The sequence below is a fragment of the Salmo salar genome, chromosome 15 (genome assembly GCF_965601325.2).
Source record: "Salmo salar chromosome 15, fSalSal1, whole genome shotgun sequence".
Taxonomy (NCBI): Eukaryota; Metazoa; Chordata; class Actinopteri; order Salmoniformes; family Salmonidae; genus Salmo; species Salmo salar.
This window is the reverse complement of record NC_138305.1, coordinates 95,052,527-95,080,475: the sequence shown is the minus strand read 5'-3', so window position 1 is coordinate 95,080,475 and position 27,949 is coordinate 95,052,527. Positions and strand designations below refer to the sequence as shown.

The window sequence follows — 27,949 nt, the reverse complement described above, 5'->3', positions numbered from 1 at the left end:
TTCCATATGTGTTATTTCATAGTTTTGATGTCTTCATCAAAACCCTGGAATGAGTAGGTGTGTCCAAACTTTTGATTGGTACTGTATGTGTAATATGCATTCATCAATTGCTTTCCTGCTTCAAGGACAATATCCTGTGGAAATACATCAGTAACTTCGATCCCTCTGAGATCCTGTCATATAATTGAAATTATAAAAGAAAAAGCTAATGCGATCAGAATGTGACAACGCTTTAGCTATACATTGTATTCCAGATTAAACAATAAATATTTCTTATCAATCTCTGACCATAGTCTGTACCCTGAATGTTTTATGCCTCCATAAATGTATATTTAAACATTTTTGCATACTAATTTGATGGCCAATAGTTCTTCCCTAGGCGTTTCAAATTATACAACTTTTACTGGACCTTGCCATGAGTAGAGCTTGCCAGAAAACAATACATTTTATTATGTCCATTATTCTTTCCATTCTGTTTTTATTTGTAATAGTTGTAGTTGTTACCATTGTTATTTTATGACTCAATTCTGTGAACTGCATTGGCTTTCTAAAGCTACCCACAGAAATAGTCAAAACAAAAACATTAGGCCTCATTAGGCCTTGAATTATAGTTGAAGTCGGAAGTTTACATACACCTTAGCCAAATACATTTTAACTCAGTTTTTCACAATTCCTGACATTTAATATATTGTATATGAAAAATATTATTAGTAGATTATAAACAATTCCTGAAATGTAATATATTGTATATGAAAAATATTTTTAGTAGATTATAAACATGTCAGTAAATTTGTCAGACTATTTCAAAATATATTTTGGCGAGTACCTTCGAGACGACCTGTTGTGAGTAAAAATGTGACATTTAACCTAGACATTTTAGGAACTTTCTCCTAAAATGTTAGCAGCTTCTATCTGTTACATGAATGTATTACTTTCCTCTACCTACCCAAACACAAACCATGAGCCTTCTGCTAATGATAATGTTATGTTAATAAGGAATAAGAGGGTCAATCACCACTGACCATTTTGACAGGAAGGCTGGCTCCCTCCTCCAGTCTCCTGCAGAAGAGGCGGGAGGACATGGAGGTCCACAAAGCTATGAAACGGCAAAGAGAGGTGAAACATATTTCAAACATTTCAAGAAATTTGGCTCAATCCTCCTCCTGTATGATAGTCTCTCTTTACATTCTGTTTGGGTTTCAGGATTTTGAGTCAACTCTCAGGGCCCTGAGAATCCGCAAGAATGAGCTCATAGAGAAATTTGCTGAAATTTGACAACTTTCTTAGGGTACTGTCATAGCTTCTGAACATCACTTCTTAGCCTAAACAATATACTCTACCCATCAGTCAGACTCAGAGATTAATTGGTCATACTCTACCATGACCTCACTCAGAGATAAACTTGTTATACTCACCCATGATCTCTCTCAGGACAACGAGGTGAAACGATGTTGAGCTGTTAGGAAAGCCGGCCGAGAGAGGGAAATGACTAATCAGAAGCAGGTGGACATGGTCACTCTACAGGAGGATACAAAAGCTATCATCAAAGAGAGGGACTGTCTAGGGAAACGAGTGCAAAAGAATGCCATCTACCCCCATTACCTGAATAAAGTGGTACAGGATCTTAGGTCTATACAAGTGCTTAGGCCGTATGGGCTAGGGGTTGATTTTTTCTCTCTAAGTTTCAGGAGGCCCGACAGGTGATGTCTCGCTACGACACGTTGATGCTGACCCAGGAAGACCTGGTGCCCACTACCCAGCAGAACCAGGACAGCACAGAGAAGGCCCGAGCCCAGCTGACCCCCTGCTGCACTACAACACTCTGGCCCAGCTACAGAGCCAGCTGGACAAGGCCCACGCTGAGGGCATCATCTGGGTGAGACATGAGATGATCACTCTCCTTATAATGTGAATGTTATGGTGATTTATCTCTGAGGGACACAGTTTCTCGGACACAGATGAATAAAGCTAGTCCTGGACATAAAAGCTAACTGAATGGCGATCTACCACTGAACTTCCTAGTTTTAGTCTGTGTTGGGGATACCAGCCAGGTTACTAAGAGTCTGAAATCTAAGAGGGTTTAATCAAATGATTACCATTTCTCTCTTGATATACAGGAATCAAGATGGGCCCACATTAAGAACACAGCTGCCAAGAAGACACTTCTGTTGTGCACAATCAAGATTGCCACTATCAATCTTTACCAGAGTGTGTGCAAGAGGGCCAAAGACACTGGGGATTTACCTGTTGCTCCAGAGGACCCTCCTAAGCAGCTGGAGAAGATGCCATAGGCTACTGTGCTGCTGTAAACGCATGACTCAGCATTACTCTGTTTGTGCAAAGTTGAGGGGCTCTAGACTCGAATGCTCATAATATTTACGTAAGAGGAAAGGACCGAGGACACAGATGGTTATTGTATCGTGTGAAACACTTTGACTTCCTGATGTTGCCGGATTCTCTCGGGTGTTTACAGAACATTGGTGCTGTGACATTAGGATTTCAGAGCCTGTTTAAAGAAAGCAATTGTAGCAATAGAGCAAAGGATTACAAAGTATGAAAAGAAACTAGTGGCTGCAGTATTGCCGGCAACATTGATGATGATTAGGAGTATATGCTGCATGGGCTGTTAAGGCATAAGTGTATGAAGTGTGTATTCTTATTTTATATTTATGTAATTAATTAATTGAGCTGTTCTTGTCTATTAATGTTCTGTATTATGTCATGTTTTATGTTTTGTGTGGACCCCAGGAAGAGTAGCTGCTGATTTAGCAGCTTCTAATGGGGATCCTAATAAAATACTATTCATGAACCACTCACAGGATAGGGTATTGTGCATCACAATGAATAGATGGGGGGGGGGGGGGGGACTAGAAATGAAGTTCATACTGATATTAATGCAGGTCATGACAGCTGTGGAGAGCTCTGATGCATAGTTTACCTGTCTCTTTTTTCTGATCAAGAGGCTTCCCTTAATCTGCCAGAATATGTAGCAGATATCATATACCTATATTTGCATAAATTGTGAATCCTCTTCAGTGGTTCCCAAACTTTTTATAGTCCTGTACACCTTCAAACATTCAACCTCCAGCTGCGTACCCCCTCTAGCACCAGGGTCAGCACTCTCAAATGTTGTTTTTTGCCATCATTGTAAGCCTGCCACACACACTATATAATACATTTATTAAACATAAGAATGAGTGTGAGTTTTTGTCACAACCCGGCTCGTGGGAAGTGACAAAGAGCTCTAATAGGACCAGGGCACAAATAATAATAATCAATAATTTTGCTCTTTATTCAACCATCTTACATATAAAACCTTATTTGTTAATTGAAAATTGTGAATAACTCACCATAGGTCAATGAGAAGGATGTGCTTGAAAGGATGTACATAACTCTGCAATGTTGCGATGTATTGGAGAGTCTCAGTCTTAAATCATTTTCCACACACAGTCTGTGCCTGTTTTTAGTTTATGCTAGTGAGGGCCGAGAATCAACTCTCACATAGGTACGTGGTTTCAAAGGGCATCTGTGTCTTAACAGCGAGATTTGCCGAGGCAGGATACTCTGAGTGCAGCCCAATCCATAAATCTGGCAGTGGCTTCTGATTAAATAAAATTTTCACTGAACCGCTTGTTGCAATTTCAATGAGGCTCTCTTGTTCAGATATCGGTAAGTGGACTGGAGGCAGGGCATGAAAGGGATAACGAATCCAGTTGTTTGTGTCATCCATTTCTGGAAGGTACCTGCGTAATTGCTCACCCAACTCACTCAGGTGCTTCACTATATCACGTTTGACATTGTCCGTAAGCTTGAGTTCATTTGCACACAAAAATTCATACAATGATGGTAGTAGACCTGTGTGTTGTCCTTGTTAATGCAGAGAGAGAAGAGCTCCAAATTCTTAATCATAGCCTCAATTTTGTCCCACACATTGAATATAGTTGCAGAGAGTCCCTGTAATCCTAGATTCAGATCATTCAGGTGAGAAAAAACAACACCCAGATAGGCCAGTCGTGTGAGAAACTCGTCATCATGCAAGCTGTCAGACAAGTGAAAATTATTGTCAGTAAAGAAAGGTTTAAGCTTGTCTGTCAATTTTAAAAAAAGTGTCAATACTTTGCCCCTTGATAACCAGTATGTTGTAAAAGCGTTACATGGTCGCTGCCCATATCATTGCATAGTGCAGAAAATACGTGAGAGTTCAGGGGCCTTGCTTTAACAAAGTTAACCATTTTCACTGTAGTGTCCAAAACGTCTTTCAAGCTGTCAGGCATTCCCTTTGCAGCAAGAGCCTCTCGGTGGATGCTGCAGTGTACCCAAGTGGCGTCGGGAGCAACTGCTTGCACGCGCGTTACCACTCCACTATGTCTCCCTGTCATGGCTTTTGCGCCATCAGTACAGAGACCAACACATCTTAACCACCAAAGTCCATTTGATGTCACAAAACTGTCCAGTACTTTAAAATTATCCTCTCCAGTTGTCCTGGTAACCAGTGGTTTGCAGAAGAAGATGTCTTCCTTAATTGACCCCCCATAATATAACGGACATATACCAGGAGCTGTGCCAGGCCCGCCACGTCCTTTGACTCATCCAGCTGTAACGCATAGAATTCACTTGCTTGTATGCGAAGCAGTAATTGTTTCAAAACATCTCCTGCCATGTCACTGATGCGTTGTTAAACAGTGTTGTTTGATGAATGCATTGTCTGTATAGTTTTTTTGGCCTTTTCCCCCAGCATTGTCCCAGCCATATCCGGGGCAGGAGGAAAAGTAAAGTCCTCCACAATAGCATGGGGCTTGCCTGTCCTAGCCACTCGGTAGCTCACCATATAAGATGCTTCTAGCCCCTTCTTATTAAAGGTATCTGTTGCTTTTATATATGTCTTACTACTCGAAAATCGTCTTGATTCTCGCTCAAAAAACTCCTGTGGGTTATTTTTCAAATTGCATGTTTTGTTTCTAAATGTCTACGCAAGAGTGAAGGTTTCATTGAGTTGTGAGATAGTACTTTTGCACATATAACACACTGTGGCTGAGGAAAGGCACTACTCCCAATATAAGTGAACCCCAAATCAATGTAGTTCTCATCATATTTGCGCCTCTTCGATGGTTCAATGTCCTTGTCTGTTGTTCGGTGCTTACCTGGGTAAGGGGGCAGTAGCTCTTCGGCTGCACCAGATTCATAACTGTCAGTGTCCATGCTAGCTGGGCTAACAACAAATGTAGAATTACTGATGCTAGCATTGGATGTGCTCGTGGAAGCAGAACAACTTGTGTCGTCGACATGTGCAGGTGTAGTACTGCTGGTAGTAGCAGTACTACCAGTAGAGCTGATATGTGCCTTACTTTTTTTTAACCATTTATCAATTTTCGAGCAAACGGAATGAACAGCAGCTACGTTTGGCTACAGTCGTCGCCAAAAGTTTGAGAATGACACAAATATTAATTTTCACAAAGTCTGCTGCCTCAGTGTCTTTAGATATTTTTGTCAGATGTTACTATGGAATACTGAAGTATAATTACAAGCATTCCATAAGTGTGAAAGGCTTTTATTGACAAGTACATGAAGTTGATGGAAAGAGTCAATATTTGCAGTGTTGAACCTTCTTTTCAAGACCTCTGCAATCCACCCTGGCATGCTGTCAATTAACTTCTGGGCCACATCCTGACTGATGGCAGCCCATTCTTGCATAATCAATGCTTGGAGTTTGTCAGAATTTGTGGGTTTTTATTTGTCCACCCGCCTCTTGAGGATTGACCACACGTTCTCAATGGGATTAAGGTCTGGGGAGTTTCCTGGCCATGGACCCAAAATATCAATGTTTTGTTCCCCGAGCCACTTAGTTGTCACTTTTGCCTTATGGCAAGGTGCTCCATCATGCTGGAAAAGGCATTGTTTGTCACCAAACTGTTCCTGGATGGTTGGGAGAAGTTGCTCTCGGAGAATGTGTTGGTACCATTCTTTATTCATGGCTGTGTTCTTAGGCAAAATTGTGAGTGAGCCCACTCCCTTGGCTGAGAAGCAACCCCACACATGAATGGTCTCAGGATGCTTTACTGTTGACATGACAGGACTGATGGTAGCGCTCACCTTGTCTTCTCAGGACAAGCTTTTTTCCGGATGCCCCCAAACAATCGGAAAGGGGATTCATCAGAGAAAATTACTTTACCCCAGTCCTCAGCAGTCCAATCCCTGTACTTTTTGCAGAATATCAGTCTGTCCCTGATGTTTTTCCTGGAGAGAAGTGGCTTCTTTGCTGCCCTTCTTGACACCAGGCCATCCTCCAAGTCTTCGCCTCACTGTGCGTGCAGATGCACTCACACCTGCCTGCTGCCATTCCTGAGCAAGCTCTGTACTGGTAATGCCCCGATCCCGCAGCTGAATCAACTTTAGGAGACAGTCCTGGCGCTTGCTGGACTTTCTTGGGCACCCTGAAGCCTTCTTCACAACAATTGAACCGCTCTCCTTGAAGTTCTTGATGATCCGATAAATGGTTGATTTAGGCGCAATCTTACTGGCAGCAATATCCTTGCCTGTGTAGCCCTTTTTGTGCAAAGCAATGATGACGGCAGATAACCATGTTTGACAGAGGAAGAACAATGATTCCAAGCACCACCCTCCTTTTGAAGCTTCCAGTCTGTTATTTGAACTCAATCAGCATGACAGAGTGATCTCCAGCCTTGTCCTCGTCAACACTCACACCTGTGTTAACGAGAGAATCACTGACATGTCAGCTGGTCCTTTTGTGGCAGGGCTGAAATGCAGTGGAAATGTTTTTTGGGATTCAGCTCATTTGCATGGCAGAGGGATTTTGCAATTAATTGCCATCATACAAACTGAGGCAGCAGACTTTGTGAAAATGTATATTTGTGTCATTCTCAAAACTTTTGGCCACGACTGTACATACGGACCGTTAGAGGAATTCCCGCGAGAGAGTAACGGTTAATGTGATTGGATGTTAATTATTTGACTAGGCTACCTTATCAACAAACAAAAGAGGAATAGTCAGGTGCAAACAAGCATACATACAAACTATTTACATTGCCAGGGATCCTAAACAAACAAATCATATTCATTAATAATATAAAAAGTTTTAATTGCCTTTTTGTTTTTCATTTTAGTTAAAGTAGTGCCATATTGTTTAAATTCATTTATAAAGTGAAAAAAGTTAGGTTTTGAATTAGACCATTTGCATTTGTGAATATGAAATTTACCTTATATTATTAGCAGTTGAATTAAAAACACTACATCTTTATCAATGTCAGAATTTCTGAAATAAATCATTATATCAAAACCATTAAATTGTACAACCGGTCCTATTTTTTTGTAATAAAATTCTGAATGTCAATCCAAAAAAACAAATGCAAAATGGTCTCCTTCTCCATTCCACAGAAATCACATTTATAGTCAATATTCAGCTTGAATCTTTCCAAAACATGTTTCACAGGATAAATTCTATGTAACTTTTCAATGAAACTTCCTTTACCTTGTTAATGATACAATATTTGTTAGCAATTTTCCATGCTTTACCCCATTGTACAGTTGAAGTCCGAAGTTTACATACACCTTAGCCAAATACATTTATACTCAGTTTTTCACAATTTCTGACATTTAATCCTAGTAAAAATGCCCTGTCTTAGGTCAGTTAGGATCAGCACTTTATTTTAGGAATGTGAAATGTCAGAATAATAGTAGAGAGAATGATTTATTTATTTCAGCTTTTATTTCTATCATCACATTCCCAGTGGGTCAGAAGTTTACATACACTCAATCAGTATTTGGTAGCATTGCCTTACATTTTTTACTTGGGTCAAATGTTTTGGGTAGCCTTCCACAAGCTTCCCATAATCCGTTGGGTGAATTTTGGCCCATTCCTGACAGAGCTGGTGTAACTGAGTCAGATTTGTAGGCCTCCTTGCTCACCACACTTTTTTCAGTTCTGCCCACAAATTTTCTATAGGATTGAGGTCAGGGCTTTGTTATGGTCACTCCAATACCTTGACTTTGTTGTCCTTAAGCCATTTTGCCACAACTTTGGAAGTATGCTTGGGGTCATTGTCCATTTGGAAGTGTCACGGTTGTCGTCGGTGAAGGAGGACCAAAACGCAGCAGGTAAGTGCAGGCTCATCTTGACGTTTATTTATTTATTTTCAAAATGAATGCCAAAATAACAAACCACGAGAATGAACGAACAACCAACAGCCTGGCAAAGCATAGGCTCAACACAGAACAATCACCCACAAATAACAAACACAAACACACCCTCATATATGGGACTCTCAATCAAAGGCAGATAGACAACACCTGCCTTCAACTGAGAGTCCCAACCCCAATTAACCAAACATAGAAACAGACATACTAGACAAAATCATAGAATACCTGAAAACCAAACAGTGCCCAAAAAACCCCGGAATACTTAAACCAAATGCCCCTTCAACAAAACACACCACCCCGAACCACATAAAACGAATACCCTCTGCCACGTCCTGACCAAACTACAATACCAATTAACCTTATACTGGTCAGGACGTGACAGTACCCCCCCCTTAAAGGTGCTAACCCCGGAAGCACCTTAACAAAAATAACTCCAAGCAACACCAAAAAGAAAAATTCCCCCTTACTAAAGGGAGGGAAGGGAGGGTGGCTGCCGTCAACGACGGCACTGTGCTACACCCCCCCTCCCCAACCCACCTATCTCTGGAGGTGGCTCCGGCTCAGGCCGTTCCAGGCTGTCGGGGCAGTCTGGCAACTCGGGACAGTCGGGGCAGTCTGGCAACTCGGGGCAGTCTGGGCAGTCTGGCAACTCGGGGCAGTCTGGCAACTCGGGGCAGTCTGGCAACTCGGGGCAGTCTGGCAACTCGGGACAGTCTGGGCAGTCTGGCAACTCGGGACAGTCTGGGCAGTCTGGCAACTCGGGACAGTCTGGGCAGTCTGGCAACTCGGGACAGTCTGGGCAGTCTGGCAACTCGGGACAGTCTGGGCAGTCTGGCAACTCGGGACAGTCTGGGCAGTCTGGCAACTCGGGACAGTCTGGGCAGTCTGGCAACTCGGGACAGTCTGGCAACTGCGGCAGTTCAGGGCAGTCTGGCCACTCCGGCAGTTCAGGGCAGTCTGGCCACTCCGGCAGTTCAGGGCAGTCTGGCCACTCCGGCAGTTCAGGGCAGTCTGGCCACTGCGGCAGTTCAGCGCAGTGTGGCCACTCCGGCAGTTCAGCGCAGTCTGGCCACTCCGGCAGTTCAGCGCAGTCTGGCCACTCCGGCAGTTCAGCGCAGTCTGACCTCTCTGGCGACTGTTGACTGGCGGGCAGCTCCGACGACTGTTGACTGGCGGGCAGCTCCGACGACTGTTGACTGGCGGGCAGCTCCGACGACTGTTGACTGGCGGGCAGCTCCGACGACTGTTGACTGGCGGGCAGCTCCGACGACTGTTGACTGGCGGGCAGCACTGATGACGACTGTTGACTGGCGGGCAGCTCTGATGACGACTGTTGACTGGCGGGCAGCTCTGATGACGACTGTTGACTGGCGGGCAGCTCTGATGACGACTGTTGACTGGCGGGTAGCTCTGATGACGACTGTTGACTGGCGGGCAGCTCTGATGACGACTGTTGACTGGCGGGCAGCTCTGATGACGACTGTTGACTGGCGGGCAGCTCTGATGACGACTGTTGACTGGCGGGCAGCTCTGATGACGACTGTTGACTGGCGGGCAGCTCCGGTGACTGTTGACTGGCGTGGCTGGGTTTACGCACTTGAAGGCTAGTGCGGGGAGCGGGAACAGGACGAGTCGGACTGGGTTGACGCACTTCCGGGTCCGCACGAGAGACAGGAGCTGGAAACCCAGGGCTATGGAGGCGCACAGTCGGTCTAGATCTTACCTCCTGCACAACCCGCCTTGGCTGGATGGAACTAGTAGCCCTGTACGAGCGGGGTGCTCGTACAGGGCAGACTGGACTGTGCAGGGGCCTGATGGTAGCCGTGCGTAGAGCGGGAGTTGGGTAGCCTGGTCCTCGGAGGCGTACCGGCGACCAGATGCGCTGCGCAGGCATCCTCCTACCAGGCTGGATGCCCGCTCTAGCACGGCACCTGCGAGGGGCTGGAATAACGCGCACCGGACTGTGCGTGCGTATTGGGGGTGCCTCTCGTGCTTCACCCTCAGCGCGTACTTGGCCTCGTACCTCCGCCTCTCTGCCTTGGCTGCCTCAATTTCCCACTGCGGGCGGCGATAATCCTCAGCCTGGTGCCAAGGTCCGGCCCCGTCCAGAACTTCCTCCCAGGTCCACTTCTCCCGCCAGTCCAACTCGAAGTCCCTCTGCTCCTTCTTCTGCTGCTTGGTCCATAGTTGGTGGGTGATTCTGTCACAATTATCTTCGTCTTCTGACGATAATGCGAAATCGTCATCTGAGAATGTAGACCAATACGCAGCAGGTGTGCAGTTGTTCATTTTGAACATTTAATTAAATCAAAATGAATGCCAAAATAACAAACCACGAGAATGAACGAACAACCAACAGTCTGGCAAAGCATAGGCTCAACACAGAACAATCACCCACAAATAACAAACACAAACACACCCTCATATATGGGACTCTCAATCAAAGACAGATAGACAACACCTGCCTTCAACTGAGAGTCCCAACCCCAATTAACCAAACATAGAAACAGACATACTAGACAAAATCATAGAATACCTGAAAACCAAACAGTGCCCAAAAAACCCCGGAATACTTAAACCAAATGCCCCTTCAACAAAACACACCACCCCGAACCACATAAAACGAATACCCTCTGCCACGTCCTGACCAAACTACAATACCAATTAACCTTATACTGGTCAGGACGTGACAGGAAGACCCATTTGCGACCAAGCTTTAACTTCCTGACTGATGTCTTGAGATGTTGCTTCAATATATCCACATAATTTTCCTTTCCTCATGATGCTATCTCTTTTGTGAAGTGCACCAGTCCCTCCTGCAGCAAAGCACCCCCACAACATGATGCTGCCACCCCCGTGCTTCACGGTTGGGATGGTGTTCTTCGGCTTGCAAGCCTCCCCCTTTTTCCTCCAAACATAACGATGGTCATTATGGCCAAACAGTTCTATTTTTGATTCATCAGACCAAGGACATTTCTCCAAAAAGTACAATCTTTGTCCCCATGTGCAGTTGCAAACCGTAGTCTGGCTTTTTTTATGGCGGTTTTGGAGCAGTGGCTTCTTCCTTGCTGAGCGGCCTTTCAGGTTATGTCGATATAGGACTCGTTTTACTGTGGATATAGATACTTTTGTACCTGTATCCTCCAGCATCTTCACAAGGTCCTTTGCTGTTGTTCTGGGATTGATTTGCACTTTTAGCACCAAAGTACGTTCATCTCTAGGAGACAGAACACGTCTCCTTCCTGAGAGGTATGATGGCTGCGTGGTCCCATGGTGTTTATACTTGCGTACTATTGTTTGTACAGATGAACGTGGTACCTTCAGGCATTTGGAATTGCTCCCAAGGATGAACCGGACTTGTGGAGGTCTACAATTTTTTTCTGAGGTATTTGGCTGATTTCGGTTGATTTTCCCATGATGTCAAGCAAAGAGGCACTGAGTTTGAAGGTAGGCCTTGAAATACATCCACAGCTACACCTCCAATTGACTCAAATTATGTCAATTAGCTTATCAGAAGCTTCTAAAGCCATGACATTTTATGGAATTTTCCAAGCTGTTTAAAGGCACAGTCAACTTAGTGTATGTAAACTTCTGACCCACTGGAATTGTGATACAGTGAATTACAAGTGAAATAATCTGTCTTGTAAACAATTGTTGGAAAAATGACTTGTGTCATGCACAAAGTAGATGTCCTTCCTGTAAAACACAATCCTTGGGTGTGCCTAATGCCACACCCAATATTAAATCTTTGAGATGTCCTGTGAGCTAATTTTACAGAGCTAGTACAACCACTATATAAAGTTTGGACTGCTTTCAAAAAAGTCACCAAACCCCCAAAAACGTATTGCTTTGAAAATTAACTCATGTGCTACAGTGTCAAAAGCTTTATAAAAATCAACAAACATAAGAAAACTATACTCAAGGATGAGGTCATTATAGTCAATCATATCTAAGATCAACCTGATGTTATTACTAATGTGTCGACCATGCATAAAGCCAGATTGTTCTTCATCAATTATATGATGCAAGCCTTGTTTCAACCTCTTCGCAAATACAAGGGCAAATAATTTCCCATCATTATTCAGCAGGCTAACGGGTCTCCAGTTGTCTATATAAAGACTATCCTTATTAGGTGTGGGAAATAAAGTAATTACACCTTGCGTAATGGAAGCCGGTAACTCCCCTTTTTCTATTGTTTCTTGGAACATAGCAAGAATGAAAGGAATGAATTTATCATTGATGCTTTATAAAACTCGCTTATTAAACCATCATTTCCAGGGGACCTATTGTCCTAAAGGCTTTTAATACAGTTTTTTAATCTCAATTTCAGATAACTCATCATCACAAAAATCCCTGAAATCATTATCTATCTTCTTGGCAATGTTTGCTACATTGTCTAAGAAAATATCCATATTGGAAGTTGACTGGGCTGATGTATAACGATTCTGATAAAACTGGGCAACATGCTGAGAGATTTCTTTTGGATTTTCATTCGTTCTGCTGTTTCAGAGTTCTTACTTCCTCAGCATTGAAATCAATCGCTTTCTTCAGATTAACGATGCTGATAGTGTTCTTTCTCACCAAATCCATGATGTCATCTGCGCTCTCTTTGATTTTAGCCGTGAGGATGCGGAAGATGTTGTCCTGTAGCTGGCTCAGTTATGGTTCACTTCTCAGCTTCTTTGGAAGTTGCTCCTTGGTTGGGCTATTCGGGTATGACTCACATTCACCCCCCTTTTTTTTTACACTGCAAGCATATGAGTTTCAGCAATGCCTCTTTTCTCCTTGGAAGTTTCAACATCCATTATCCCAGCAACAGTTTGGTCATGTCCTGACTCAATGCTACTAGCTATGAAGACGTTAGCTAGCTAATTTAACTAAACACGCTGAAACTTTTCGATAGCAAACGTTAGCTTGTTCGTTGGAAATCGTCCAAAATATATTTCAATGGTTTGATTAATTACAAAAGTATTCAAAATAGCTACATTGTATGGCTGGACATATTTATTTTTTTGTGAGAAGAAAAATTGCAACAGCAACCTAAAATTATAAACTGAGAAAACCCCAAAATTGTTCCTCAGCTAGAAATGTTACACCCTCTCATGCCGCCATCTTGAGCCCCCCGGCTACCTGTATTTGACATTGTGTTTACCTGTATTTAACATTGTGTTGTTATTTCGCTGAACATTAAATGGTTCAATTTTATTTTTGGCAATGAAACGAGGCTACTCAGGCGAGAGAAAAAACTCACCCAAATGTATAGCCCCATTGGAAAATATAAATGGACTGTTTGAAAATGTGAAGTAATGTATTTTAAAAGAAAAGAAAAGTGGGGTTTATTTTAATAAAAAAATGTGAATCACATTTTTTTTCGTCTTACCCCGGACGGCAGTGCGCGTACCCGTTGGCAATACCTGCTCTATATTGTTCACTCATCAACTCTGTAATTAGACATGTCTGGTAGCCAGAGTGCATTTCAACTAGACTAGGACAAGCAAACGATAACTAATGTGTCTGTTATTGAACGGTTCTTGTTTGACAGATCCAGACATTCCTAGCCGATCTGATCGCCATTTGGAAGGAGGTGAGCAAGCCGGCTCAGCCAGGGCCAACCAAACACAAATAGAAGTATCCGCTTCATTCTATAGATCTGTTTTGTATGAAACTATATATTCTGTTATATTTAGCTTATTAACAAAAAACATGATTGATCTTTTGCAAAAATACAGTACCACAATATACATCTTAAAAACCATTTTATTGCCTATATGATGATTAAGGTGTATTGTCTATGTAGCACTTCACATTATAATAGTATGATTGTATGAACGACCATCATGTCACCAAAACCATCAACTCTATATCCAACATCTATTTATATACTAATGAATCACCATCAGATTCAACACAATTCACCAAATTAATTCAAGCCTATCAATCAATAGGCTTAAAGTGGTGATGAGATTATTAATGTGATGTGTGGAATATGTGAGCAGCACTTTCAAAGTCAAGGGCCTTTGACAAGCGCCTCAGTGACATGCTGGAGAAAAACACAAAAGATTCATGTTGGCAAACGGCAATGTCAGAAGTTTCAGATAAGGTGACATTTTGTCAACAAATTTAATCTATATTTTTTAACAAACATAAACACAAAACATTTATAACAGAGATGAACTCTGTTCAGGGTCATTTGCAATGTATAGACACAAAAAAATATGATAAAGGCAAATGAATAAAAGCTACATTATATTATACAATTTGATTAGCAGAAGTACATGATGAAAATAACAATGGAAATAAATTGTCATAATGACATAAAGGACACAAATGGTTAGTGCTTTTGACTGGTAGGCTATTATAAGCTTATTATTCTAAAAACAAAGATATTCAAAAAAACGAAATACTGGCTTTACATAGAAGAAATGTCTAAATACTTTTTTTTGTCAACATAAGTGTGCTTAATTTAACAGGGAAAAAACAAATATTTACCACGTTAAAACCGTCTCTGAAATCAGGAAATTGCCAACAAAGCTGTTAAAATGTTAAACAAGGTCTTAATAAATTGCACATTTAAAAAATATGACATATCATTGTCCCAGTGCTATACTTGTGCAGTGGTGCACCTTTATAATCTTGGTCTCCATTTGGTCTTCCGCTGGGCTAGAGAGCTGATCTGTCCACAGATTATATTTCTATGGTTCTGTCTCAGGCAGCTTCTATTCTTCACAGGTAGGGGTACTGACTGAGCTTCCTTTGGCTGAGCTGGTAGGCTGCTGCGCTGGATCGGGGTACGGGGTAAGGCTGGGCCGCCAGCTGCTGCTGGTGGTGGTACTGTCCCTGGGCATGTAGGAGCCCCAGGGAGGAGTAGGGCCCATTGGGCCGGGCGTGTCGAGAAGAGCCGCCGGCATGGAGCTGGTCCACGGCCTGGGAGACAGAGGCCAGGGCGGCAGAGGCAGGGTAGGCATACAGGTTCGGGGTAGAGGTGAAGATGGAGGCAGCCTCGTGCAGGCGGTAAGAGGAGTTGGAGGAGATGGGAGGAGGGTAAGTGGTCTGACGGGGCAAGGAGCTGTTGTTGCCTCCTGTTCTGTCTTGTGACGATGACATCACAGACTGCTGTACCTGGAGAGGAAAACATTGGCTAGAATTTATATCACTTCATTCACATTTTACATTTAATTTCATTTAACCTTTATGTAACTAGGCAAGTCAGTTAAGAACAAATTCTTATTTTCAATGACGGCCTAGGAAAAGTGGGTTAACTGCCTTGTTCAGGGGCAGAACGACAGATTTTTACCTTGTCAGCTCGGGGATTCGATCTAGCAACCTTTTGGATACTGGCCTAACGCTCTAACCACTAGGCTACCTGCCACCCCATACATACCTTCATTCACATTCTAGATAACTACATTTTAAATAAACCCTAAGACATGACAATTGAGATCAACCATATACCCTTACCTGACTCAGGTTGAGTGGTTGGGATCTGCTAGTTGTGGCACTCTGGTTGCGATCAGAGCTGGAGGTCCCTCCTGCTCTGCTGGACTGCTGAGCTGTTCCCTTCTTGGATTTACCAGAGACATTAGCAGGTTGATCTGAAAATCAATAAAACCAAATTATTTAAGGTGAAAGGCAACAAAACTAAGGAGGTGGGCAGCCCCACCTATACAATAGTAGGGGGAACACTAGACTGGAGGTGTGTTACCATGCCAACCTGTTTTTTGTACTCTGCTCTCCCCAGACTGGGTCTTCACTAAGGGCAGGATGATGGCTAGAGACTTGGAGAAGGAGTGGGAGGTCTGGGACGAGGAGGAGTTGTTGGCCAGGCCCTTGGGGCTCAGGGGACTGCTGGTGGACGAGTCAGAGTCATGGACTGTCACACAGCTAATCACACTGGCCCGCTGGTTAGCACCAGAGCTGTGACAGAAAAGAGGAAGAAAACTTTGTTTTCTTTTTAGAACACAAAAATTCCTCTTTTGCTTTCAACCCAACCCCTTGAGACACACTGACACACGCACCCGAGGGATTGAGACTAAAGCCAGGGTCATCCACGGTGCTGGTTTCAGCTACTTAACAAAACAGCAGCGTATCTCCTTTGTCTCTCATTCATTCACACATTAGGTGGATACATGAGAATACACAGGATGTGACCTCACCTGGCAGCAGGGAACTTCCCGTCATCCTCGTCCTCTGTGTCACTATGGATGGTGATAATGCTGACAGCAGGGCTGGGAGTATCAGAGATGACAATTGGATCACCACTCAAGGCAGGCAGTGGTGTGTTGTGGACCATAAGGGCGGCTGTCTGCAGCAACGACACAGGCCTGCAAAGGGACAAATGTCATTTTAACAGGAAAGTATATTGAGATGTTTCAATGTGCTTTAAAAAAGTTTGCTTTGATCTGAAAGTCATCCATCATAAAGCTCTCACTGATTCATAGAAATCACATACCTGATGAGGAAGGGTATGAATAAAGTGTATTTTGGGACCTGGCCATTGGGTTGAAAGTTACCTGGCCCTACTGTCGGCATGTCGAGCCTTAGACCTTTTCCCCTGCTGAGATCTTGATTGGAACTGGGCCGCAGGTGCATGACGCCCCAGTGTATGGTCCTGCTGTTTGATGCCACGGTAATGACTGCCATGACGACCCCTGGTATGACAGCAACTTGTAATTAGCTTCCCTACCATATTTGAATCAGTACAACACAACATTATCTGAACCATCTAACGTCTCCACATACTGTAACCTAGATACAAAATAATGTCACAAAATATCAAATTAGGGCTTCCTCTGATTCCTCTAACGTTCTGCTCTTTGGACAATGATATGGCCTTAGTGCCCAGAGGGACAGCACTGCAGTACTCACCTCCAGTGTGAGGCCTGTTGTCCTGAGCTGTCTCCCCCGGAGAGGGGGGCTCCCATGGGGGAGTCAGGGACCAGAGTCTGGGTTTGGCTGGGGTTGTGGAGGGACATACCTGGCATCTGCTGCCACGTGGAGGGGATGAGGATCTGCTGGGTGCCTGCTGGCCAGCCCTGCTGTTTCACACACACACACACACACACACACACACACACACACACACACACACACACACACACACACACACACACACACACACACACACACACACACAAAAACAAACAAACTGATTTATTCTAGGTTTGCTTCTAAAACAACTAATACTGAGATCAATGAAAGCAAGTTGAACAGTCTGTTTTAAGTCAGACCATTACAGGTTGGGTGTGGATTCTACAAGAACCACTGGGAAGAGGCATGACAAACACATGCAGTTTGCAGACAGACATGACTCAGTGTCTGCTCCTGTCATACATGGAAAGCTATTGGCATCCAGCATGCCCCCACTGAGTCAAGCTCAAATTCAGAGGGGAAAGAAAAACATCATATGATTGTTCTCTGTTCCCCGGACTTCCAAAGCATGACCCGAACAGAGAAAACCTCAATAGTTACTGCTGAGGGAAATATGTTTGAAATCAAAACACCATTAAACCGGCACTCCAACTGGCAGGAGAAAAAACGGTTAATTCTCTCAAGCCAAGCAGACATGCCCTGGAAGACAGAGTTCTGTGGAACTGAGAAGGTGGTTTAAAACCTGAAACTCAGAGGAATCTGTTAAGAGAAGCATGACAGACAATCAAGGGGCAGCATTCTAAGATGGTATTTCTAATGTCTGCTGCACGATTCCAGGACCAAAGCAACGACACTGATATTTTGAATCAACAGGGATTCCAAAGGTTGAAGTGATGAAGTGCAAATTTACATTTGGTTGAATCTATTTACATTTCAGCAAGACTTCCGGAAACTTCAGCTGTCTCTGTATCATAATGTAAAAGCTCTCTTTTTGGAAGGGGAAGAGAAAAGGAGAGATGAGATGCTGCAAGCATAAGCACAGACCAGAGTTAGCAGCAGTACATGCGTCTCATGCTCTGCCCACCCCTGACATGTGTCGGAGGAGAAAGGGGCAACGGGGTAGCAGTGATGGTGCTTTACCAGCATGGTAGGGCTCTGTTCCAGTAGGCCAGGCCTTCCAGCCCCACAGCCCAGGGGCAGTGAATACAGAGGGGCCATTCCTGCCACAGGGGCGTGCAGGGTGGCTACCATCAATGGATTGCAGGATTGCTGGTGGGGAGGAGGTTTGAGGGAGGGATGTAGGGGTTAGATAACTGGACGGGGAAGGTCAATCCGATCTCCACATCCCTTCACCAATCAGTCTGAGACTGATTTCCAAAGAAAGGAGAGGATGTTAAGGAGGCTAAACACCTTGGTGTGATGAATCCTGTCAATAGTACTCTGGTTATTCATAGGATTTCAATGGACACACATGGTGTCAAGCTGTGGTGGGTAGTCATGCAGCACTCAGTTTTGCTGTACCTGTGTGAGCATTCCAGGCTGGAGATGCAGAGGCTGAGTGGACTGGTTCTGGGGCACCATGGGAACAGAGTTATCCATCCTCACTGGGAACCCAGAGTGTTTACCGGATGACTGGAGGCCTAAGAAGAAAGGAAGGCGGTAGATTAGTTACGATGTCATGCATACAGCTCTGCAGATGCAAACTGCAGAAATTACATCTAACTAGGGACAATTGGACAACATTATGAAGTTCAGATCCTCTTGTGTTATTACATCACATAAGGCTACACAACATGTATCACTGAAAGCGGTCTCCCACATTACAACCTATGTACTTAGCTGCGACATGAATTTGGTCTTCATTCGAGTTCAGCAAGAGAGGCAAACAAACTATACCTATAACATTATAACCCTGCCCCATCTGTTCTCACCCTGGATGGTTGGTGGGCAGACTATGAGAGTCTGCTGGAAAGGCTCTGCCTGGCCACACAGCTGGGTGGGTCTGGTCTGCAGAGGGACACTTTGCTGGTGGAGACCTGGGATGTTGATAGTAGCCTGCTGATACAGCCCCGACTGGTAGTTCAGCAGAGGGACGTTGCTGCTCAGGGACAGGGACTGGCCACCGGTTGACGCCATCTGACATTGTGTGGATAACATGAAATAACCATTCATCACATTTCACTTTCACACTTTACATGCTGTAAAATGTTCATGCTAGGACATGCTGAGTAAGTCTGATGATAAAAGATATTAGCTTAAGGGGAAAAAGATCCTTAGTTCTGTGATGAAAATGTGTTTTTCTTATAAGTCATTTCTGTGTTCTATTCATGTGCTGTTCTATAAACCAATTTCTGTGTTCATGCAAGTGACTGACTGAACGAATCCTCACTATCAGTAGCTGCAATTTGGCAGTACACCCAGACCTTGTTTTGAGAATGAAAGATATCAGTTTCAAGGTCTCAGCTTAGAAGGAGTGCAGTATTGGTCTGTCACATGCATGACCCAGTATTGGTCGGTCACATGAATGAAACAAAACAGTCATGATTAATTAGTTATGCTAAATCATGCAAATATAACTTGTCTGAGCTTCTGACAGACAGATGTTCACTATGGTGCATTACGTTTGTTGGAACCTCCAGCGCGCTGACAATAATGATTAATTTAAGATTGACTTTTAGTGTCCCTGTGTAAGAATTTCCACAACAGTTCTCACCTGGTTGTGCTGGTTGAGCTGGCTGCTAAATGTAACAGTGAGGTTTGTAGCTGCACTGGGATTGTTGTTGCTAGAAAACAGATTCTTTCCACTCTCGAAAGGGCTGACCCTTCGCTTGCAAATGTCCATGTTCTGGAAGCATGACTTCACACTGAAAAAGAAGAAATATCATGGCATATGTGAATCTAAAGGAGCAAGGTACTCTGTACTCTTATAATATCCACCTGGCACAGCCAGAAGAGGACTGGCCACACCTCAGAGCCTGGTTCCTCTCTAGGTTTCTTCCTCAGTTTCTGTCTTTCTGGGGAGTTTTTCCTAACCACCGTGCTTCTACATCTGCATTGCTTGCTGTTTGGGGTTTTAGGCTGGGTTTCTGTATAAGCATTGTGACTGCTGATGTAAAAAGGGCTTTATAAATACATTTGATTTGATGAAACATTTTATCATCTCGAGAGGCTCAGTTGGTAGAGCATGGTGTTTGCAACGCCAGGGTTGTGGGTTCGATTCCCACGGGGGACCAGTACGGAAAAAATGTATGAAATGTATGCATTCACTACTGTAAGTCGCTCTGGATAAGAGTGTCTGCTAAATGACTAAAATGTAAATGTAAAAACAAGGAGATTTGCCAAGCTGTCTTAATCCTGGGCTATCGTGTGTAAGAGCTCTTTGGCCAAAAAAATGATATTACATTTAATTTGACATAAATGCCACAATGCGATAGTCCTGACGATCCTCTACTTACTGTGAGCTGTGAGGGAAGTGCAGCAGGTGGGTCATGGTGACGAAGGTGTGGTTGAGGGTCTTCATGGGGGTGATGCGTTTGTCTGCATCCAGCGTTAGCATCTTCTTCAGCAGGTCAATAAACTCTCTCCGGTCAGCCTTCTCTGCCTGGATGTCAGTCCCCGCCAGACTAGTCATGTTCACCTGCCACAACATACAGAAAGTCTGCTAAATGACTAAAATGTAAACATTTATAGATGCACTATGCAGAAATCGCTCCACCATTTCCTGGTTGCTAAAATTCTCCTAATTTCAGTTTTTTGGTGACAAAACAAGCAAGCATAGTGTAGAGAATCATTGTACCGTCTTTATTTATTATTATATATATTTTTTTTTAACTCTGTGAAATATATTTTCCATAACCAAAAATATTGTTTTCAGCTATTTGAAGCTGGTGCACAAAGCCGAAAGTAAAAGACGCAAAAAACAAAACTTAAGAACGGGAAGCATATAAATAGTGCATAGAACAGATATACAGCTTCTTAGACTTGCTTTCAATCCGAATGACAGTTGCATATTGCATCTTTAAACATCCAAGTCTACTCTGAAGAGATCAAATAAATTGGTGATATGAAACGTACCAATTTATAAGCATAGCCTAGTACAAAATAGTAATGGATTAATGACAAGAGTAGATTTATAGAATGAATGGCGACCTAGTCACCCTCACCTGCATCATATCATCCAGACAGTTGAAGATGTATTTTCGAGCCTCCTTTGACTTTATCCCCAGCTCCGCCTCGTGCTCCGAAGGAGTCTACAGTCAAAAAGAAAATGTAAATAAATAAATACTATTAAAAGGTACTGTACAATATACATCAGTGAACAAGATATTTCATCAATATGCACACACACATCACAATTGCTGCTACCATACTCTTATCCACTATTGCTAATACTGAACAATTTAAACACTTACCCTGAACAATTTAAACACCAGCCTTTCAATCACCCCCTTCTCTAATACATGTGTAAATATTGTACATTAAATGTGTCTTCCTGTATTTTACTTATGCAAAAAAATGTATTCTATTCTACTGAGCCATTTACTTTATGTTCGTATTCTTATCTTGTATTATTTCTTATTGTTGTTGCATTGTCAAGAAGGAACCTGCAAGTAAGCATTTCGTTTGAAGGTATATACCATGTATATCCTGTACATACAACTAAAAAAACATAAAACTTGAAAAACTTGAAACATAATTAGTTATAAAAATGTAATTATCAACATTCTGATTCCTAATATGTTACCTACTGTACCTTGAGCCTCCATAGGGGGTAGCTGGAGTCAGGGCCTCTGTTAAAGAAGCGACTGGACTTGGTGCCTTCACTCAGGAGGTATTCAGCAGGCAGGCCCTGGGTCTGGGAGATGTACCGGATCTGATGAAGCCAAGAGAAAAGCAACAGCAACAGTGCTAATCAGAGGTTGGTCACAAACAGACTTAGGGCCGGTTTCCCAGACACCGATTAAGCCTAGTGTTGGACTAACACTGAACACACTTTTTAGTTCAGGACTACACTTAATCTGTGTCTGGGAAACCAGCCATTTCATGTATGACTGATACTTCAACAAAATGGAGGAAACAAATACATGTCAATGATGGATGACAGTGTCGTGTCTCACAAAAAGTAGAAGAGGTGGTGCTGACCTGATCATACTCTGAGGCACCAGGATAAAGAGGCCAACCCAAGAACAGTTCAGCAATGACGCAGCCCAGAGACCACATATCTATAGCTTCACAGAAGGGAAGGCCCAGGATGATCTCTGGCGCCCTGCAACAAAACACAGTTGAAGTCGGAAGGTTACATACACCTTAGCCAAATACATTTCAACTCAGTTTTTCACAATTCCTGATATTTAATCCTAGTAAAATTCCCCTGCCTTAGGTCAGTTAGGATCACCACTATATTTTAAGAATGTGAAATGTCAGAATAATAGTAGAGAATGATTTATTTCAGCTTTTATTTCTTTCATCACATTTCCAGTGGGTCAGAAGTTTACATACACTCAATTAGTATTTGGTAGCGTTGCCTTTAAATTGTTTAACTTGGGTCAAACGTTTCGGGTAGCCTTCCACAAGCTTCCCACAATAAGTTAGGTGAATTTTGGCTCATTCCTCCTGACAGAGCTGGTGTAACTGAGTCAGGTTTGTACTGTAGGCCTCCTTGCCCGCACACGCTTTTTCAGTGATGCCCACAAATGTTTTATAGGATTGAGGTCAGGGCTTTGTGATGGCCACTCCAATACCTTGACTTTGTTGTCCTTAAGCCATTTTGCCACAACTTTGGAAGTATGCTTGGGGTCATTGTCCATTTGGAAGACCCATTTGCGACCAAGCTTTAACTTCCTGACTGATGTCTTCCTGAGATGTTGCTTCAATATATCCACATAATTTTCCTCCCTCATGATGCCATCTCTTTTGTGACGTGCACCAGGCCCTAATGCAGCAAAACACCCCCACAACATGATGCTGCCACCCCCGTGCTTCACGGTTGGGATGGTGTTCTTCGGCTTGCAAGCCTCCCCCTTTTCCTTCCAAACATAATGATGGTCGTTATGGCCAAACAGTTCTATTTTTGTTTCATTAGACCAGAGGACATTTCTCAAAAAAGTATGATCTTTGTCCCCATGTGCAGTTGCAAACCATAGTCTGGCTTTTCTATGGCAGTTTTGGAGCAGTGGCTTCTTCCTTGCTGAGCGGCCTTTCGGGTTATGTTGATATGGGACTCATTTTACTGTGGATATAGATACTTTTGTACCCGTTTCCTCCAGCATCTTCACAAGGTCCTTTGCTGTTGTTCTGGGATTTATTTGCACTTTTAGCACCAAAGTACGTTCATCTCTGTGAGACAGAACGCGTCTCCTTCCTGAGCGGTATGACAGCTGCGTGGTCCCATGGCGTTTATACTTGCGTACTATTGTTTGTACAGATAAACGTGGTACCTTCAGGCGTTTGGAAATTGCTCCCAAGGTTGAAGCAGACTTGTGGAGGTCTACAATTTTTTTCCTGAGGTCTTAGCTGATTTCTTTTGATTTTCCCATGATGTCAAGCAAAGAGGCATTGAGTTTGAAGGTAGGCCTTGAAATACATCCACAGCTACACCTCCAATTGACTCAAATGATGTCAATTAGCCTATCAGAGGCTTCTAAAGCCATGACATCATTTTCTGGAATTTTCCAAGCTGGTGAAAGGCACAGTCAACTTAGTGTATGTAAACTTCTGACCCACTGGAATTGTGTTACAGTGGATTATAAATGAAATAATCTGTCTGTAAAAAATTGTTGGAAAAATTACTTTTGTCATGCACAAAGTAGATGTCCTAATCGACTTGCCAAAACTATAGTTTGTTAACAAGAAATTTGTGGAGTGGTTGAAAAACAAGTTTTAATGACTCCAACCTAAGTGTATGTAAACTTCTGACTTCAACTGTAAACCATTGGACATGTTGATAACATGAGTACATAATATTGAGCCTGCAATATATCCATGGCTACTGAGACTCTTATGTCACAAAATGCACGTGCACCAGGGTTGGGCTCAATTAAATTTGTATTCAGTCAAGTAAATTGAAATTCCAATGCCGATTTTACTGATTGGAATATTCAGTTTACTTCCTGAATTTACTGAATCTAAATGAAATTGACCCCAACCCTGACTGGCACTCACCGGTAGTAGCGTGACTGTAGGTAGGTGGAACACACTGCCTTAGAAACATGGCTGGCGGAGCCGAAGTCGATGACCTTCACCCTGTAGGGCTGTCTGAGAGGATCCACCAGCATGATGTTCTCAGGCTTCAGGTCAGCATGGATTAGACCCAGGCTCTTCAGCTTCAACAGGGCCGTGGCCACCTGATGACATACGTGACAATGTAAAAACAATAAATATATAATATATATATAATGTATGTGGCTGTAAAATATGTGTATGATATGGGTAACGTGCAATATGTACAGTGTATTGTGTTATTTTGCATATAGTAGTATTGTGCAGTACAAAAAAAAAGTGTTCAAGACAATTAATTGTACTGTATCGTACCTGCTGCAGCACAGGCCGGATGGACTTGAGCAGCAGCGGGCTGAACTTGCTGTGCTTCAGAAAGTCATAGAGATTCTGCTCCAACATCTCAAACACGAGACAGGTGTGGTTCTTGTGTTGGAAACACTCGTAGGAACGCACAAAGTTGAACTCGTCTGCGTTCTCTGTGCTCAGTCTGCTCAGGATACTCACCTGCAGAACGATGGCAGATACAGAGCCTTCAGAAAGTATTCATTCCACATTTTGTTGTGTTACAGCCTGAATTCAAAACGGATTATATAGATTTTTTTTCTCAACCATCTACACACAATAACCCATAATGACAAAGTCAACCATTGTTTTTTGACATTTTAGAAAATGTACTGAAAATGAAATACAGAAATATCTCATTTACATAAGTATTCACACCCCTGTCACCGTTTACAGCTGTGAGTCTTTCTGGGTATGTTTTTAAGAGCTTTGCACACCTGGATTGTACAATATTTGCACATTATTCTTTATACATTCTTCAAGCTCTGTCAAGTTGGTTGTTGATCATTGCTGGACAGCCATTTTCAAGTCGCCATAGATTTTCAAGCTGATTTAAGTCAAAACTGTAACTCGGCCACTCAGGATCATTCAATGTCGTCTTGGTAAGCAACTCCAGTGTATATTTGGCCTTGTGTTTTAAGTTATTGTCCTGCTGAAAGGTGAATTTGTCTCCCAGTGTCTGTTGGAAAGCATACTGAACCAGGTTTTCCTCTTGGACTTTGTTTGTGCTTAGTTCCATTCCATTCATTTTTGTCCTAAAAAAACCTCCCTAGTCCTTGCGATGACAAGCATACCCATAACATGATGCTGCCACCACCATGCTTCAAAATATGAAGAGCGGTACTCATTTATGTGTTGTGTTTGCCCCAAACACAACACTTTGTATTCAGGACATAAAGTAAATTTCTTTGCCACATTTTTAGCAGTTTTAATTTAGTGCCTTATTGTAAACAGGATGCATGTCTTGCAATATTTGTATTCTGCACAGGCTTCCTTCTTTTCAATATGTCATTTAAGTTAGGATTATGGAGTAACTACAATGTTGATCCATCCTCAGTTTCCTTCCTCTCCAGCAACTGAGTTAGGAAGGACACCTGTATGTTTGTAGTGACTGGGTATATTGATACACCATCCAAAGTGTAATTAAAAACTTCACCATGTTAAGGGATATTCAATGTCTGCTTTAAAAATAATTATTAAAAAAGCTATCTACCAATAGGTGCCCTTTGCGAGGCATTGAAAAACCTCCCTGGTCTTTGTGGTTGAATCTGTGTTTAAAATTCACTGCTCGACCAAGGGATCCTACAGATAATTGTATGTGTGGGGTATAGAGATGAGGTAGTCATAAAAAAAAGCATGTTAAACACTATTATTGCACACAGAAAGTCCATGCAACTTATTATGTGACTTGTTAAGCAAAAGTTTACTCCTGAACATATTTAGGCTTACCATAACAAAGGGGCTGAATACTTATTGACCCAAAACATTTCAGCTTTTCATTTTTTATTAATTTGTAAACATTTCAGTAAACATAATTCCACTTTTAAATTATGGGGTATTGTGTGTAGGCCAGTGACACAACATCTAAATTAAATTAATTTTAAATTCAGGCTGTAACAACAAAATGTGGAGAAAGTAAAGGGGTGTGGATACTTTCTGAAGGCACTGTAGATATGTTAAAATATTTTTATTATCATCTCCTTCCCAAACTTCTACAAAATGTACACATGCATGGTACCTCTACAATTTTCAAATTCAATTGAAGCTCTGACCAGAGACTAATTTATCTGGTTAAAGCTTACAAGAAAGTCACTTCTGCTTAGTGACACTAACCTCAATTTGACCTTGCCGGGCATATGAAGGATGATTCTTCAAGATCTTGATGGCCACGATTTCATTGGTGCCACGCTTCCAGCATTTAGCCACCTGGCCAAATGTACCTCTCCCTAGGAACTCCAGCACCTCATAACTGTTAGACAAAGAGCACAGGATCTCATGCTGCACTAGCTGGTAGTCCCCCTCACTGTGGGAGTTACTACTCTTAGTGGTGGAGGTGGAATGTGCTATTGACTGGGCTGTGGTGGTCCCCCCACCAGCGGCGGGGCGGTTGGAGAGCACAGGGGCAGAGAGCTCCTCCAGGATCTGAACACTGTCACTGCTGTCCACCTCCTCACTTTTCCTCTTCAGGCTGTTACTGTACTGCTTGTGGTATAGGTCCCCTGGCTGGGAGGAGGATGCAGCATCCTTGACATGGTGACTGGTAGAGGAGGAGGAAGATGAAGAGGGTCCTCGGGCACTGCCTGTGCTGTCTGCCGCCCGTACGACTGTCTGCTCCCGGGAGCCCCCCATTGATGGATACCCCTGGTTGGAGTTGGAGGAGTTGTATGCTGGGTTGAAACTTGATGCAGAGGGGGATGTGTTTCCATTTCCCTGGATGGGGCCCTGCTGCTGGTAGTAAGTGTAGTTGTTGTCTCCCACCTGGCCGCTCACATCCCACACACTGTTCTCTACCTTCAATTTCTTGGTGCGAGTGTATGCGCTGGAGGAGACTGAGGGAGAGGAGAAAACCTGGAGCTGGGAAGCCATGTCTACACAAAATGGGAGGCAAAGAGATTACTGGAAGCTGGCTACCTCTCTATCATCATAAACTGACAACTGGTGTTAACTAGCCATCTTACATTGTTGTAATAGATCAAACCGTTCAAATCATTTTAGCAGCATTACAACTCAAACGTTAGCTGACGTTAGTGTTTCATCAAAGTGTTCTGCTATCTACGGGCCCAGGCTGTGCTATGTGGATCAAAGCAACAAGCTAGGCTAAGGACGCTTATGGAAAACTGTTTGTCAACAACCGGAAAATAACATATATTGCATAGGTAAACGTCACCTGCGTTTGGTTTAGTCCTGCGGGTCCGATCGATTTCCCAAACTAGCTAGCTAGTTGGAGGCAGATACTAGCTAAGATTCCAGCTAATGCGAACTTCATGCAGATCTCCCCTCGAGATCTCAAAACATCAACCGGGACATCATAATAACAACACGAGGATATCACACGACATCACATAATTTAGAGGTACCTAGAAAATGTCAAACTGACTGCAAAAACAGTAGGATAGACCCATCCCATCCATCAATCCATAACAAATCAACCGTATACCTCAGCACCAGAAGCGCTTCAGCATTACCGTAGGGATTGGAAACAAGCGCGTGATAAATTGTAGTCTCCTAAAAAATAATCTCAGGATTACATTTTAGACTAAACAGAAACAATCATTGAAAAGATCAGAAGAAACATCACCGCCTCTGCTTGGTGTTTGTGGTAGCTACACTTTTTAAGAGACCAAATGAAATATTTGACTAGGAGGAA

General features: G+C 43.0%; 1 protein-coding gene across 3 annotated transcripts; it reads right to left on the bottom strand.

Annotated features, from left to right (window-relative positions):
- Positions 1-13,893: 13,893 nt before the first annotated feature.
- Positions 13,894-27,783, bottom strand: LOC106572559 (homeodomain-interacting protein kinase 1). 3 transcript variants are annotated; one of them, XM_014146846.3, is made up of 17 exons: positions 27,470-27,783; positions 26,416-27,170; positions 24,553-24,744; positions 24,184-24,365; positions 22,165-22,288; positions 21,776-21,895; positions 21,186-21,272; positions 20,478-20,659; positions 19,736-19,886; positions 18,954-19,158; positions 18,544-18,662; positions 17,020-17,189; positions 16,665-16,802; positions 16,308-16,475; positions 15,857-16,068; positions 15,613-15,746; positions 13,894-15,273 (listed from the first exon to the last, which is right to left on the bottom strand). In XM_014146846.3, the coding sequence occupies exons 2-17, from the start codon at positions 27,166-27,168 to the stop codon at positions 14,878-14,880; spliced, it is 3,333 nt and encodes a 1,110-aa protein (XP_014002321.3). In that variant the 5' UTR covers positions 27,169-27,170; positions 27,470-27,783; the 3' UTR covers positions 13,894-14,877. The 3 variants fall into 3 exon arrangements, with proteins under 3 accessions (XP_014002321.3, XP_082818300.1, XP_014002322.3); XM_082962174.1 differs by having other exon boundaries at positions 15,866-16,068; XM_014146847.3 differs by having other exon boundaries at positions 17,020-17,186.
- Between the last annotated feature and the right edge of the window lie 166 nt (positions 27,784-27,949).